This window comes from Dendrobium catenatum, unplaced genomic scaffold, assembly GCF_001605985.2.
Source record: "Dendrobium catenatum unplaced genomic scaffold, ASM160598v2 fragScaff_scaffold_712, whole genome shotgun sequence".
Lineage (NCBI taxonomy): Eukaryota > Viridiplantae > Streptophyta > Magnoliopsida > Asparagales > Orchidaceae > Dendrobium > Dendrobium catenatum.
Window position 1 is genome coordinate 114,276 of NW_021319174.1, and position 16,554 is coordinate 130,829.

The 16,554-nt window shown below is 34.1% G+C and overlaps 1 protein-coding gene across 1 annotated transcript; it reads right to left on the minus strand.

Annotated features, from left to right (window-relative positions):
- Positions 1–4,929: 4,929 nt before the first annotated feature.
- Positions 4,930–6,740, minus strand: LOC110093272 (EG45-like domain containing protein). Its single transcript, XM_020818112.2, has 3 exons — positions 6,574–6,740; positions 6,037–6,313; positions 4,930–5,144 (listed from the first exon to the last, which is right to left on the minus strand). The coding sequence occupies exons 1-3, from the start codon at positions 6,674–6,676 to the stop codon at positions 5,138–5,140; spliced, it is 387 nt and encodes a 128-aa protein (XP_020673771.1). The 5' UTR covers positions 6,677–6,740; the 3' UTR covers positions 4,930–5,137.
- Positions 6,741–16,554: the final 9,814 nt, after the last annotated feature.

Genomic DNA, 16,554 nt, shown 5'->3' on the forward strand with positions numbered 1-16,554 from the left:
TGGGCTGGCAGCGCGGCGGGCAACGCCGGCGGGCAGCGGGCAGGGCGGGATTTGAAATTTTTTGAATTAAACGGGTTCGTGGTTTGACCCGACAACCCGTTGGGTCAACCCGAACCCGACCCGTTTTTTAAACGGGTCGATTTCTGGAACCCGAACCCGACCCGTTTTGAAATCGGGTCGGGTTCAACCCGGATTTTCCGGGTCGGATTTTCGTGTCGTATCAAATATTGACACCCCTACTTGACAATAACGAGAAATACTGCTCTGTAAAGACCAATACCGAGCAATACCTAGTAATACCGAGCAATGCCTAGCAAAATCGAGGTATTGCTCGGTATTGGTCTTCACAAACCAGCCAATACATAGCAATCCCGGGTCCAATCTGGGTCGGGTCGTCGGGCCGCGCGGTAAAGAGTAAGAGCACGTGTCACCATTTTACTGGTGTCCGAACGTAGAGCTAAAAATTCCACCACTACGCAGTTCCACCCCTTATGAACATTTTGACTTCATAAAAAAAAAGAGCGAAATGGGCAAAAAATGATTAATTAAAAACAAAAAAAAATCCCGATGTTAAGATTCGATAACGATTTGGATTATGAAAACAGTTAAGCATTAATTGCCGTATTATTAAATTAGGATAGGAATGGCATTATCTTGCTTTAATTTGTTTAATAAAAGAATTTAAAGTATTTGCCAAATGCACTCTATAATTAAAGGGCGACTATTCATTTGATTACCACGTAAGTCTTTTATGTGATCTCTTCAATATTTATTATTATTAAAATATATACTGACTTGATTGATTTTATTTAATTGAATTTCTTATTATGTGAGATTTTTTATATTTCTTAAATATTTGATATTTCGAGATGGATTAAAATAATTTATGAATTCATAATTATTATTACGCAAAAAGAATTTTTATTTGAATATTTTTATCATTTAGTGAGGTTGAACTATTTAAAGTGGCAAGTTTTTTTTTATCTTTTTTACCTTTTTTTTGCATGGAGTGTTAGGTCCATTGAGGCAGACTCACACACCAATTACATACACAAAGCTTGAACCCAAGACTTCTTAGTTAATAGCCTGAGCTCCCAACCAACAGATCAAGGTGAGCTGTATTAAAGTCAGTCAATTGACTCGTGAATATCGATCATGATATTCACAAGTAAATTGAATGACTATGTTGAATATGCAAAAATCAATATAATATTCTATAGTTTTAGAGAATCATAATTTCTATTTTAATCAGTGAAATTCAATAATATTACGATCAAAATTTTCACACTATTCATATCAATCATATAAAAAGTTATATGATAAAGTGCGATAAATCAAGAGAAAATACAATTTTATCCATTTAAGAGAAAATAAATGTGATGGACTGATGGTCCAGAATTTAATTTAAAAGAATTATTCTTTTATCTTTTAATAAACAACTACCAAAGTAACATACTTTCTTTTATCAATATCAATAGTAGCAGAATTAAAACAATCGATTAAAATATCAATATATACATATGTTTTCAATTACTAAAAATCATATACACTACTCAGGATCTATACAATCAAGTTATTACTACTCTGCCCTGAAAGAATAAAAAAGTAATAAAATCTGCAAAATCCTAATCAGCCTCACACTCCTAATCAGCCTCACACTCCTAATCATCTGTCATAACCTGAAAATATTTAATCACATATAATGAGCTAACAAGCCCACCAAGTCACTAAAACTTACAACTAAATTCAAAGCATGATAATGAAGCAATATGAATGTCGAGAATAAAATCATAACAGTAGCATTCATATGACTCTAATTACTCATATTAAGATTTTTTTAATAAATTTAATGGTTTAAGGAATTTATGTAATAATAATAGAAGATGTAATTAATCAAGCAAAATTCAATTCCTATGGAGATCGATGGATGGTTATGAATTTATGATGGAAGCATACATTTTGAATATAAGATGGGCCTCCATAGCTTATTGGGCCTAATTGGATTGTAATGAAAGCTTTACGTAGATTTCTTGAAAAATTTTCCCCCTTTTTTAGAACAACGGAATCTCTAAGTGAATAAATAGATTGATGGTTTTTGAAACTTAAATGGAATTAAATAAAGAGCTGTTGTTGGGGAAAAAAATTAAATAAAAATTTCTCTTCAATTTATTTTGTGATTTGTTGGGGTGATTATACTAATTAATTATCATTAACAATATAGGTATGTCATTATTAAAATTTTAAGCAACCCACAAAGTTTTTAAAAGAAATATTATACTTTATTTATAGTCATTTTTTTAGTCATTATTATTAAAAAAACACCAATAATCGTATTATTACATTAGAGTTGATATTTTCTCAAAAAATTATCTTGATCGGGCACGAATCTCGATGCAAAACTCAATCCGAAAACTTCAAAAATTAAATCTGGGTACACCCGAACTCCGATTTCAGCAAGCTTACAGTCAAACTGAGCGTCTCGGAAATACGAACCCAAAGACACCAAATTCAACTCGATCCGAGCCCAAATGAGTCTAAATCGAAGACTCAAAGTGTTGTTGGAAGGTTCAAATCACAATTTGAGTTACAAAAAAATCTTCGATTTTAACGAGCTTATACTCGAATCGAAGTGCTCGACGAGACGAATCCAGCGAGCCTAAGATCATGAATTCCGACATCACTAAGGCCTCAAATGTCTGACGAACGGTGCACAATCGTAGGAATCAATATCGGCCGTCCATTCGACCACTCCCTATTCGTCCCTGATCTCAGGCCTATTTACGAGCTATGTCACTCCAGAAAAACTATAAATAGAGCCCTCATTCTTCACAAAGGGGGGCCGAAGCAAGAAGAGAAGAGGAGAAGAGTAGGAAGAAGCTCCTCCTCGACCATTGCCGGAACCTCGCCAGAGCCTCGCCGGACCACCGCCAAAGCTTCGCCGCACCACCACCTGAGGCCCTCACCTTCACCTGAGGCCCTCACCTTCGTTAGAAGCACTGGCCTTGCCTTCACTAGATCATCATCAAAGGCCCAAAGTTCTGTCAGACCATCACCTGACACCCAGATTTCTATTGAACAGTTATTATTTGTAATCTGATTGCCCTTGGAGGCGAGTTAGCCCTTTGTAACCGACTCAAATTCTAGTGGAATCATTTTCAACTGGGCTAGGCCTCGTGGTTTTTCCCCTTTTAAGAATTTTCCATGTAAAAAATCTTGTGTTCTCTGTGTGTGTGCTGGATATCCGTGCAAAGCTAAGACGTACGTATAGTTAAAACTCTATCGCCGCGCATATTCAAGCCCGCAATAAGAGTGATACATTTTGAACAAAAATCATCAATTTTTCAATCATGATTTTTTTTAAATGACTATATATTCAATCATAAAGTTTTTTAGCAACAAATAATGCTCATAATCTTAGTACATCAATATGCTACTTAAACTATCACTAATTTAAAATAATATGAGAAATAATTAATCTTTTGGTCATACTCCATAAAAAAAAGTATTACTAAATTATTGCTCCTTCTATGAAAATACGACTTAAATCATTTGATGGGATCATCCTGCGCCCCCTTAGAATCTATCAAAAAGAGAAACACCTAACAAGTCCAGCGAGAACATTGAAATTATGTTTTAAAAATTAATAATTATTACATCTTTTATTTGGATGTAGATATAAGAAATTATTAATTTTAAACTTTATAAAGATTTTTAAATATCACAAATATGATTTTAGTTTTCTCACTAGACAGATAAAATCATTAGTACCTTTTAAAAATGTTTTATTACTTAAGTAAACATATGAACTCTTAAAAGAAATCTAATAAGCTAAAGAAGCAACTTCTGGGTTCCAAAAAAAAAAATCAAAAGAGGTTATCTCATAGTTTTTTTTTTTTAAGAAAATGAACGGTCTCTAACACCTTCTTATCAAAAATATATCCTTCATATTGATAAAATTGTCTATCATGATTATATCTTGTTATGAAAAAGTGCTTCGATATGATCCATGGATAAGGAATTAAGGGAAATACTTGGCATTTTATTATTGTTATCAATGGAGTATAGGATTCTATTCCATATTTTTTAACCATCGACAAAGGTAGCCTCACCATCAATTAAAAAAAAGTGAGTAATTTGGAGCAATAATTTATGATTAATGTTTCCATGTTAAAGAAGCAAAGAGAAAGATAGGAGAGGCCTATCTCTGCCTCTTGTATTTAATCATGATATAAAGCAAAATCAAGTGATTTATCCTTCTAATATTTGGGATTGACAAACCACTACCCCTAAATGGAGAGGAAGGGGTAGAAGCAAATAGCCTTCTCTTTTTCTTTCTTTATTTTTTTTTCCTTAAATCAAATAATAACAAAATGATGAGTGCATCCTCTTAACCCCTATCTAAAAGAAGAGATAATGGAGAGAAAATTATTGCCACTTTATATTGTGAGTTAGCACATATATATCTGATTTTCTTAATCTAGCACTGTTAAGGATCATCACAAGATGGTCATTGCTCATTTCGTTCATCACTTGAAATCATACTGAAGCTTCAATTCTAGCTATAAAATTCTTTATAAGAGCTATGTTGGCTTCATATACATTAATATTAAATAAGTCGAATTACACATTGCATAGCTCTTTGGTCAATAACATTAAGCATCATACTGTAGATTGTTTACATCTTGAAGATGCGCAATCATTTCATGGAGGTGAGTCAATCATTCATTTATGCTTTTCTCTGTTATGCTCATGCTATCATATGTCTGATATTAGTTTAGAATCTTTTTAGTCATTGATATTGTTAGCCAAGCAAGCAAATTGTCGCATTTGAAAATGTGTGACAAATTAAAGATAAAAATATGACTATAACTTGAAATTTTAATTGAGCTTTCACATTACATAAATATCTAACTTTCAAATCAAAGAAACTTAGAGATCAAAATAGCTAAACACTATATATAAAGCAAAATATCGATCACATAAGAAGCACATTATTTTGCCAAAATAGCAATCTCAACATAAGATTACATTAAAGCAACATAACCATTTGCATATATAACTTATTCCATTAGAACATTACTATGTATATATGAGTCTTTCTCCTCCTTATTTCTTCAATATATCACCCAACCATGCATTAGATCCTGCAAAATTAACAAACAAATTAAATACAAATATTGCAATCAAAAGCATACAAGTTATGTTAATAAATAATTAATTAAAATTTTAATTAAAGTTTTATTGGCTTATGTTTTTTTTTTTTTTTGCTAGTTAGGAATTATTAAAATTAATTAGATATAGATTAAGAAAGCTATATAGCATTAGCATAAATAATTATTTATTAATTAACGACTAGGATGTCAAATTATGTTAACTATAATTAATTAGGGTTTAAGTACTGTTTATAGAGATGATGAATGATGAGACTTTGATTGTTTAAATAGTATTTGATCTGCCTAAGTAGCGAATTAATAGTGAATTAATAATTAAGGCGTTGACTTGACTCAATTATAGCTTAAATGCTTATTAATTAGTACCTATTTTGAATAATTAAGATTTAATTTACTTAATTGGAACATAACCTATTTAGACATGTTTTGTTCTTTATCTCTTTCTTATAGCTCTCTAATTCTTAATTTATTGTCCTATTAATCTTTTTTTTTTTTTTTTCATGATGAACTTCAAATTTTTAGTCATGAAGAGAAACAAATTGATTCATTGAGCCAACAACAACAAAAACAAGCTCTTTTAATGGACAAATTACTTTGTGCGCATCCCAACTAGGCAACTACTCCAATCAAAATTAATCACGCCGCCTATACACAGGATCAGTATTATACACACCCGGCGTAAATATTGTACACAAGCGGTGTGTATAAGCAACGTGGCATGTTTTGATTGGAGTCCGGACGCACTGTCTGGACTCCGCACAGAATAATTTCTCCTTCTAATAACTTCCACCAAAAAATCTAAATTTTAGAGAGAGAGAGAGAGAGAGGAATTGTGGATGCAATGCATATTCATGAGATAAATTACTTGTCATAAGAGACCCATATCCTGCCAGCCTTAAGCTGGGAAATACGCTGAAAGGCATCACGAGAGAGGTTTATATCGCCATTGCAAAATGGTGGAGGGCAGTAATCCACAATCTTTACAGTCACTTCTGCACCAGTGCATGGATTTGGAAACTCATTCGTGGATCCTAAGCAACGCACTCTGTAATAACTTCCACACGCACCTCTGTTGTTCCAGAACTTGCTGCTCGCTCCTGCTATCAAAACCCCATCGTTTTGATAGCCGTTACACGCAGAAGCTATTGACAATTAATGTAAAAAAATTATGTGAGAATAGTTAATAAAAGATAATTTATAATATTTTTTATTTTATTATTAAGATATGTGGCAGTTAATCAAATCATTCTTCTTTTCCTTTCATGAGGAGGTCAGATATAAATTTTCTTATTCTTATAAAAGAATGAGAAAATATATATCTTGCAATGGCAAAATCAAGAATTTTTTAATTAGGAAAACAAATTAATTAACTTCATTAATCAAGATGCTTAGTAATACTTACGTGTATATGGAGGATTATAAAATGTTGCAGGGCCTGTATCTGCGGAAGCTTTAATGGCAAAAATGGCGAGGAGAAGAGAAAATAAGAACTTATGATGACTCATTGTTGGAAGAAGAAGAAGAAGAAGAAGGCTTTGTTTATTTGCTATTGCATGTGTTCTAAAGAGGGGTGGAGAAGGTTAGTATTTATAGCTGAGGATCTCATATATGAGGTTTTAGCTTTCATTAGAAGATTAATTAAGAACAAGGAATCCAAGGCATGTTATCCAAGTCTTCCGAAGACTTGGAAGTCTTAAAGTTATGCTCTTAAGAAATTTCTTCAGCTAGACTTTGCTCGTCATTAACGTTAAAGAATCTTTACAGGAAGGAGTTTGTACAATCACTGTATTGTTTTCGTGTTACTTCAGACTTTTACTATTAAATAATACGAATAGGTTGAGAACAGTGCAAAACTGGATTAACTTTACCTTTATAGTAACCATTACTAGACAAAGCTAAGGAAGAAGATAATGGAACAGCCGCTTATAAGGTAATTTAATTGTCACTAGTCAATGTCATTGTTCTTGTAAAGGAGAATGGGACAAATCACCGACGACGTGATTATTTAGTGCTGGATATTATTATGTGCGGATTCTGGATAGCATTCGGATTCAAATCATAGGCGGCCATGTTGCTTGTACATAGCTTATGTACAAATTATACACAGTATATATACAGGCTGATGTGGCTGCATGCTTGTGATTGGAGTCCGGATGAAAGCTACTAGGGTTGTCAAAATTGAGTTTTGGGTTGGGTTCGAGTCAAATCCAGAACTAACCCGGGTTCAAACGGGTTGACCTGAACCCGACCCGATTTTACAAACAAGTCAAAATAAGAACCCTGACCCGACCCGTCGGGTTACCATATTGACCCAACCCGTAACAGTTTTGTAAACTCGAGACGCCTTAGCGCTAGCAGTGGAAATGGCCGGCTTGGTCTGGTGCCTAGCGATCGACGCCGCCTAGCGGGTTCGACGATACTCTCGGCCCTAGAATCAGCACAACACATCGGTGGACGAGACAACAGGTTGATGAATGCACGCGACTCGACACTCGACAGCGTGAATGGGCCGCAGTGAGTCGGCAACGACAACACCGGCAATAATGGGCAAACAGCAGGCCGCTCTCGTTCTCGGATGGATGTGACACGAGTAGATGAACGTGACGGTGGGAAGTGTGGATGCGACCGCAAGGAGTGCGATCAGTGTGGACGGGCAGACGTGGTCTCGTGTTAACCCAGGTTGAGTTCTGGTTGCCATGTCAACTCTAACCATACCAGTTTTTTCAAACTGGTTGAATCCGGGAATCTGACCTATTTGTGAAATGGGTTGACCCTAACTCAAAATTTTTTTGTCATGTTTGAGTCGGGTTTTAGGGTCATGTCAAATATTGACACTCCTAAAAGCTACATTCGGGCTCTGCACATAATAATCTCTCCTTAATTGGGCTAGATATGGCCTTTTAAGAAGGTTGACATGAACCGAATAATGTGGATCCTTGAAATTGAGGGTTGTGCCACATGTAATGTTTCTAGATAATGACCATAAAGATATGCATTTGATACATTGAATTGAAGATGAGATGGGAATGAGTTAATGCCACCAATAGAAAGATCAAAATAGTTGATATTTTGGCCATTGGAAGTGGTGTGAATCTAGAGTGGTATTTATGTATTCACCACCCCATTAATATAATATTTTAATTTGGGTGTTAAACTAGCATTCCATCATATAATCAAATTGACGTACAGAATTGAAGGGAGGTTTCTAGTTTAAATTTGAGAGGATACACCCAGCAAAAATGAGAATAATCATTAATGAACAACAAATAATATTGATAATTATTTATAGAAGTAATTTTGAAAGGACCTCATACAATAGAATGTATGATTTCAAGAGGTTGAGAATTGTTTGAAATAGATGATAAAAATAGTAGTTTATGAGATTTCACTAAGTGATTGGATGTTATGTGTACTTATTGTTATATATGTCATTATTGTATTAGCTAGTATAAAAAGCGTCGAGTGATGAGGATCTCCAAGATGATGATGTAAGAGATTTGGAATGGGTTTCATGGATAGCAATGCAAGTGTAGTAGGATGTTCTTGAGTTGAGTATGTTATGTCATGGATCATTCAAGAGTATATGGTTGGTCTAGAAATTCTAATAATTATCATCAAAGGATGCATAACAAGAATTATCATAGGTGAGACATTGAATGGAGAGTAGATTATAAGAGAGCATCGGAGCATGGAGAAGTTGAGAAAGAAAAAGATTAATTACAAGTTAAAATGGGAAGAATGCCTTAACCAATGGTAGATATTGGAAGAGAGGTGCCTTTGTCAAGCATCCTCAGTTGGTAACCATGCTATTGTTTGGGATGGTGAAGTTGGGTTTGTACTACAGGAAAAACAGTGAAAACCGACGGTTTTTTCCGGCGGTTAGTGCAAAATTACCGGCGGTGTTTTACATTACCGGCGGTCTAACGGCGGTTTAGTAACCGCCGGTAAAAACGGCGTAGGAAACCAATTCCGACGGCTTTTTACCGGCGGTTTATTTTGCGGCGGTTTTCCGGCGGCACCTACCGCCGGTGACCACCGGAATTTCAACCGTCGGTCTTTCGGCGGTTCGGCCGCCGGTAATGTAACTGCCGGAAAACCGCCGGTCAGAGTACCGGCGGTGTTCCGGCGGTTAAACCTGGCGTCGTCTGGTTCATTAGACCGCCGGACGGCGCCTCTAAACCGCCGGTTCAAACCGCCGGTATAGGCCATTTTTCCTGTAGTGTTGATCAATAGTGAGATACAGAGTTTTGCCAGAATCAATGTATCAATCAGATTGACTGGTAGTTTTTTGGTGAACAGAGCTTGAGCATTAGGAGGGTTGTTGCTATAGTTAAGATCCTTGTGATGCTAGCATTTAATGTAGGAATGCCCTAGTTACCACATATTTAATAAATGACTAATGGATAAGAAGATTTGCCACGACGAGATGCTGAAGATTGAGATCGATCGAATTAAGAGTGGTGATAGTTTTGACTTGTGTCTGGAAGAAGGATGAAAGGAACATCCTTGACCATGACCACAAACACCATACATAGCACATGGTAAGCCAATAATTGCCTTGTTTTAGCATATTTTAGTTAGATTCTCTCTTGTTGAATTATTTTTATGATAGCTAACACTACAGGAAAATCACCTATTTCTGGCTGCCTTTTCCGGCGGTTTTGTAGTTTTCCGGTGGTTAAATTACTGCCGGTAAAAACAGCGTAGAAAAATGAATTCTGGGGGTTTTTTCCGGCGGCTTACCGACAGTCTTAATAATTAAAAATAAAAATAACTAACTAATTAATTTTAAGATGAAAATTAAGTTAATTGTTATATTAACTTTTAATAATTTTTTTGTTAAATCTTTTAAATGATTAAAATTTTATTTATTTTTTATTAAATTTTTAAAAGCCGCCGTAAACGTTAAAAAGCCGCCGGAAAAGCCGTCGGAAATGTGACCGCCGGAAAACCGTCGGAAAAAAGTCTAAAAGCCGCCGGAAACATGGCCGCCGGAAAGCCGCCAGAAAATTCCGCCGGAAATCAGTGATTTTCCTGTAGTGTAAAGTGAATTACTTTAAGAGTTTCTTTGGATTCATCAGGATGACTACATCTTAGAGTGATCCTACATGAAGACTTCATGAATAATTAATTATTTGAGATGAAATAATGATTTGCATTATAATAAAGTGTATGACATTATCTTTAGATTTTCATATAGTACCTTCAATTTGATTCTTGTAAATTGAAGTATACATGCATTTTGTTACATCGATCAACATTGCTTCAATAGAAGGAAATTTGAGCTTTTGGACGAAGTTGCATGAGAATTCCTATATTCCTAAGAATTTTTTCAAAAAACTTTCCTATTTAAGAATATGGACAACCCCCTAAATTTATTAAGATTGGAGATATATCATCTCTAACATATCTAAGTAATAACATAATTTAATAATGTAATTCATAATGTTGAAATATATGAGTCATCACTAATTGAGAGTTATTGAAGATCAATTCTTAGTGCGAAGGCCAGTTATAAGATCAAGAATAGCCAACATAGCTTCATATTCGATTTGTTCGTTGGTTGCATTGGATAATTTTGATACGTAGGTAATATGCTTTAATCAAGTTATTTAGTATTCTTCTCAAAATCTTCAAGTTATATTATCGACAATAAAATTTATGAGAATCAAAATTTTAATAATCCTTTGAGATATTTATTCAATTTTATATATTTTTAGTAGCTTGCAGGAGGTCGAGAATTGTACCCTAAATTGAAAAGAAACAACCTTAAAGAAGGATAAATTTAAGAGAGAGAATTAAGAATATTGATAATTCTAAGCAACATTTTTTAGCATTTTTATACATTTTACGCATGTATTAGTGAGCGTGAAAAGAGACCTATCATCATTAAAGTAAAAATAGTTGAGTATATACTTGGATAAATTCTTTACATTGAATGTGCATTGCTTATTTATCACTTGAGTGAATGTAGCTTGTTGATGTAGTATATGAGTTGATTGATAAAAATATAAGCTTTGAAGGAAAACTATAATTTTGGCTCTTATTAACTTCTTGAATATAAGAAGTATCTTAACCCTAATCGATACAACCCTTACACCGAAGTGGGTTATATTTGATTGGATACACAAAATACATTATCCAAGACCTATTTTGAATGAATTATTTCTGTAATTATTTATAATGATACATACCTACTAATATTTCTTCAAAAATATAATAAAAAAGAAATCACCACTCCATATCACTATAATGTTTCATTTGGGATGACTTTCTTACTGCTTTCTAAAGCAGTTTTTTAGTACAAATTTTTTTTGAAATTTTATTTTAAGTAGTGAAAAAACGTCCCAAAAGAAGCCTAAGTAATATTTCTAAAAGTGATGAGAAAACAATGCATATGTGGGTACAAAGTCCTTGGGAAAATTCTTTTGCTTTAATCACAAGCACATCTTGAAGGAAATTTCTTAGATGCATGAATGTGTGACTTCCAAGTCTTCCAAATTCCTCTTCTTATTCTTCAAATGAAATGTAAAACCTCATGAAATCCTCAGCTATATTATAAAAATAGTAGAATTTTCATGACCTTTCATAAAATTAGTATATAGAAATATTTATAGCTGAGGGTCTCATTAAGTTTTAGATTTCATTAGAAGAATAAGAAGAGGGAATGCAAGCAATGCATGTTCTACACGTTTTTGGAAGACTTCCTTTCTAGTCACACATTCATGCTTTTAAGAAGTCTCCTTCCAAGATGTCCTTGTGATTAATGCTAAGAATTTTCCAAAGGACTTTTTTTGTACTACCAATGCATTGTTTTCTCATCTTTTTTAGATATCTTAATTATTATAGTTATGAGTTTAAACAATACGAATAAGATTTCATTTTGGATAGTTTTTTTATTATTTTTTTAGTAAAAAAGTTTTAATTTTTGTACTCAAAAAATAATTTTAAGAAGCAGTAAAAAGGCTAAAAAAATTAAAAAGAAAAACCGTTTCAAACGAAGTCTAAGGTTTCGTTAGGGATGGCTTTTTGTTGCTTCTTAAAACAATTTTTTAGTAAAAAATTAAAAAAATTTATATTAAAAAGCTGCTTTAATAAGCAACAAGAAAGTCATCCCAAACGAGGTCTAAGGCTTCGTTTAGGACGGCTTTCTTAATGCTTCTTAAAGCAGCTTTCTAGTACAAAAATTAAGAAAGCTGTCCCAAACGAAGCTTAAGGCTCCCCTGCTTGAGACGGTTTTTTATTGTTTATTAATGTAGTTTTCTAGTATAAAAATTAATTTTTTTTTTTGTACTAAAAAGTTTCTTTAAGAAGAAATAAGAAAGCCCGTCTCAAACGAAGCCTAAATATCATAATTAATTATTAAAATGAATTCCTATTATTTTCAATTTTTTTATCTTGAAATAATTTATAACTAATGAGGGAGATTAGCAGTTAATTATTAAGATTGTCATTATGCTAACTCCACAATTGTAGATTAGGTGAGGTCTGAAACATAGTCCAATGGTCAATATTTGTCCTTCTGTTTGTAGAAGGAAGCCAATACCAACATGACTTTGGCTTCACATAGACCATTAGCTTACAAAAATATATTACTTTTCTTGCTTTCACATGAAGAATAATTGTTATTTAGAAATCAATAATATTTGTTAAATTAAAAAAAAATTAAATAAAATATTCTAATTAAAAAACATGTAAAATGAAATGAGTGTCAATTTCTTAAATTTATTTTAAAATAGATATAATATTAATAACATATGCATTATATTTATCTTAAAATAAATTATTATTTTTTCAAATATTAAAATTTTATTAATTAAATAATCCAAAATAGCCTTGTCTTTTTTATTTTAACTAAATCTTGAATATTGTGATGATACTACCAATATGAAAATGTAATGATAGGATGCCCTAAAATTAGACTTAATTCAATAATCTTTTTTGATTTTATTAAATTTATATAACTAATCTAATATAGATTTTTTATTAAGGTTTCAGTTGGGACATTTTTTTACAATTTTTTAAAGCAGCTTTCTAATATAAAAAAATTATAATAAAATTGTTTGTGCTATAAAACTACTTCAGAAAACAACAACAAAACAATCCCAAACGAAGCCTAATTGATAAAAAAAATAAGAAGATCATAGTAACAAACAAAAGAATTATATTTTTTCGCCTGGCTTTGTAGATTGGGGTTGCAAATGAACCGAGCATTCGACGAGGTACTAGTAACTCGGCTCGGAAAAAGCTCGTTTATATATGTTCGTTTGATAAAATAAATGAATAAGCTAGAACACATTTGATAAATAATCGATAGTTAAATAAACAAGCTTGAACAACCAGACGTTCAGCTCATTTATGTTCACGAATAATATCGTTTAGAGCATGTAAACATGCTCGTTAAGAAGCTCGATTATATCTTATTTAATTAAAAATAAATATTATATCTTATTTGACTAATAAGATAATCATGTCTCACGTTATTTACTAATAAGGGGGGTTTGATCCCACACTGCATGGATAGGATGATTTTGCTCTTAAAAAAAAAGCATGTGATAGCCATTTACGAAACAACGGGTAGATGTCGGGTAGATGTCGGTTTCGATATGCTAGTCGGCCTTATTTATGATTTTACTTTGTCTGGACGAGCCAAACCACCTGCTTGTCTTTTTTTTTTTTTACGAGGAAGCAATGTTCATAGGCCAGTGAAAACCCCGGTCGATCTAGCATGCAACCCACACCAATTTACACGGGCCAACACTTAAGACTTTTATTGCTTGCCAAGGGATTTGAACTAGGGACCTAGGCTTTGCCCAGCCAGCTCTTCACCACCCGGACAAGCAGCGGTGGGTAAACCACCTGCTTGTCAATGAGCGGCTCAAAGAGGCTTGGACGAGCCGAACCATCAGCTTATCAACGACTTGCTCGATGAGGCTTGATAATGAGCGGCTTGATAAACCTAAATAATCAAGCTCTAAATTGAACACAAGCCGAGCTTGAGCAGGAGTTTTTAAACGGGTTTGAGCTTGAACAAAGGCCAAAAAAACTCAGATTCTTATCGAGCCGAGCTTGAACAAGATGCTGCGCTTGAACTTGAGCATGCACGAATGCGGATATTACTTGTTCAATTGCAACTGTGAAGGGCACCAAAACTGCTAATTCTCTTGACTCCAATTCTGCTATTTTTTTGCTAAATTACTTTGAAATATTATTTTTGACATGTATGTTTTGGCTTGCCCACTTTTGTTCTCCTTCTTGGTGTTGCTTCACCCTCTGTACTGCCATTTTTTTCATTGGTTCTACTGAGGAAAAATACATCGGTGTAGTCACCAATGGTTTTTGATTTTTTGTTGTTATAATTTCTATAAGTTCTACACTTATTACAAAAGAATTTATTTTAAACTAACTTATGACATTGATTATCAAGAAAACTTTGAACCATTTGGTAAGATTAGCTTTATGCAAATTATTCTCTCTACAATTCTAAATCTCGATTAGCCTTCTTACCAACTAAGCCTTCATTTGAGATGACTCTCTTACTGTTTCTTAAAGCAATTTTTTAGTAGAAAAAATAAAATTTTATCATAACGATCAATGATGAGATAGAAAATAAGAGATTGAAAGAGATCATAGAAAATGAATTTAAAATTAAAGAACAGAGAGCTCTAAATATTTCCTCTAAATAAGAATAATAAAATTTAATAAAAAATATGGCTTAAAAGAATATTGGAAGACCAAAATAACCAAATGAAAGAACCAATGGCTTGATATTTTGACAAACAAGTTACGATTAGCATTGCCAAATATCCAGTACATCATAATAAAAAGAGAAAATTGATCAAGGGATCATTCAAATAGAGTACACTACTATAAATCTTCAGACAACATACTTAATCAAAGCTCTTGATCAATCACAAATCAATAACCTAACGTCAAAGCTATGAATTATCAATCACAATTCCAACCACACTTTGGTGTGCAGAAGACATACAGGAGACTGACAATGCAGATGTATTGGAAGGGGATGCAGAAGGATGTAGAGAGATGGTGGTTAGATATGAGGTGTGCCAGCAGAACAAGTACATGGACATGTATCCTAGGGGTTTCTTCAACCCCTAGCTCTACCAGACACGAAGTGGGAGGAGGTCACCATGGACTTTATTGATGGACTATCTCAATCTGAAGGATTTACATTGATTTTGGTCGTAGTTGACACATTGAGCAAGTAAGCTCACTTCATCCCCCTATGACATCCTTACACGGTAGTGACAGTAGCGGCAGCATTCATCAAAGAGGTGATCATACTACATGTGATAACGAAATCTATAGTGACTGAAAGAGATAAGGTATTCCTCAGTTGTTTTTTTGGAGGAAGTTGTTCAGGCTACAAGGGACAGTGTTTAAGAGGAGCATCACTTACCACCCCAAGATAGACAAGCAGACAGAAGTGGTGAATAGAAGCTTGGAGACATGCTTGCAATATTTGTATCAAAAAACACCTAATGTATGGGCCAAGTGCCTAGCATGGGCAGAATATTGGTACAATACTTCGTACCACTCGGCTTCCCAGATGACTCCCTTCAAAGTATTGTACGGAAGAGATCCTCCACATATGGTACATTTTGGGCAAATCGAACACCAGTATCTTCAGTAGAGCAGTATATGAAGGAAAGGGATATTGTGTTGGAGGAGTTAAAAAGACATGCTGAGGGCTCAGCAAATTATGAAGAAGCGAGTGGATGGGCATAGGAAGGACATCTAGTTTGTCGTTGGGGATAGGGTATTCTTAAAGCTACGACCCTACAGACAAAGGACAGTAACCAACATAACGACGGAGAAGCTAGCCCCAATGTACTTTGGCCCTTATAAGCTGTTGGAGAAAATTGGATCAATAGCAGATCGCTTGAAGCTACTCCCGACTGCTTACATACACACAATATTCCACATATCACAGTTGAAGAGAGTTGTGGGCGACCATTCAACTAGTTCATAATTACTAGGGACACTGACAGATAATCTGAAAGTGGTTTTGGAACTATTGGAGCTTGATGGGGTCCGTCAAGGAGAGGGAAATCCTAAGTACGTGTTGATTAATTAAAAGAACATACCTGATTATGATACCACATGGGAGCCATTTGAGAGCTTCAATTTCCCTCCTTCCAGCTTGAGGACAAGGTGATTCTTTGAAAGGGGAGTATCGGCCTATGTGTATAGCTGGCAAAACAAGGAGTTCCGCTTAGCTATATTTCAGCCCCATGAAGTGGGGTCCAGAAATCCTCATTAAGGAGCAATTCAGGGAGATTTAGGAGGGAAAACTCAGAAGGAAAGGCATTGTATTGGGATTTACTCCATTATTGTATGCTTAAGTATGTTATTGGGCTAG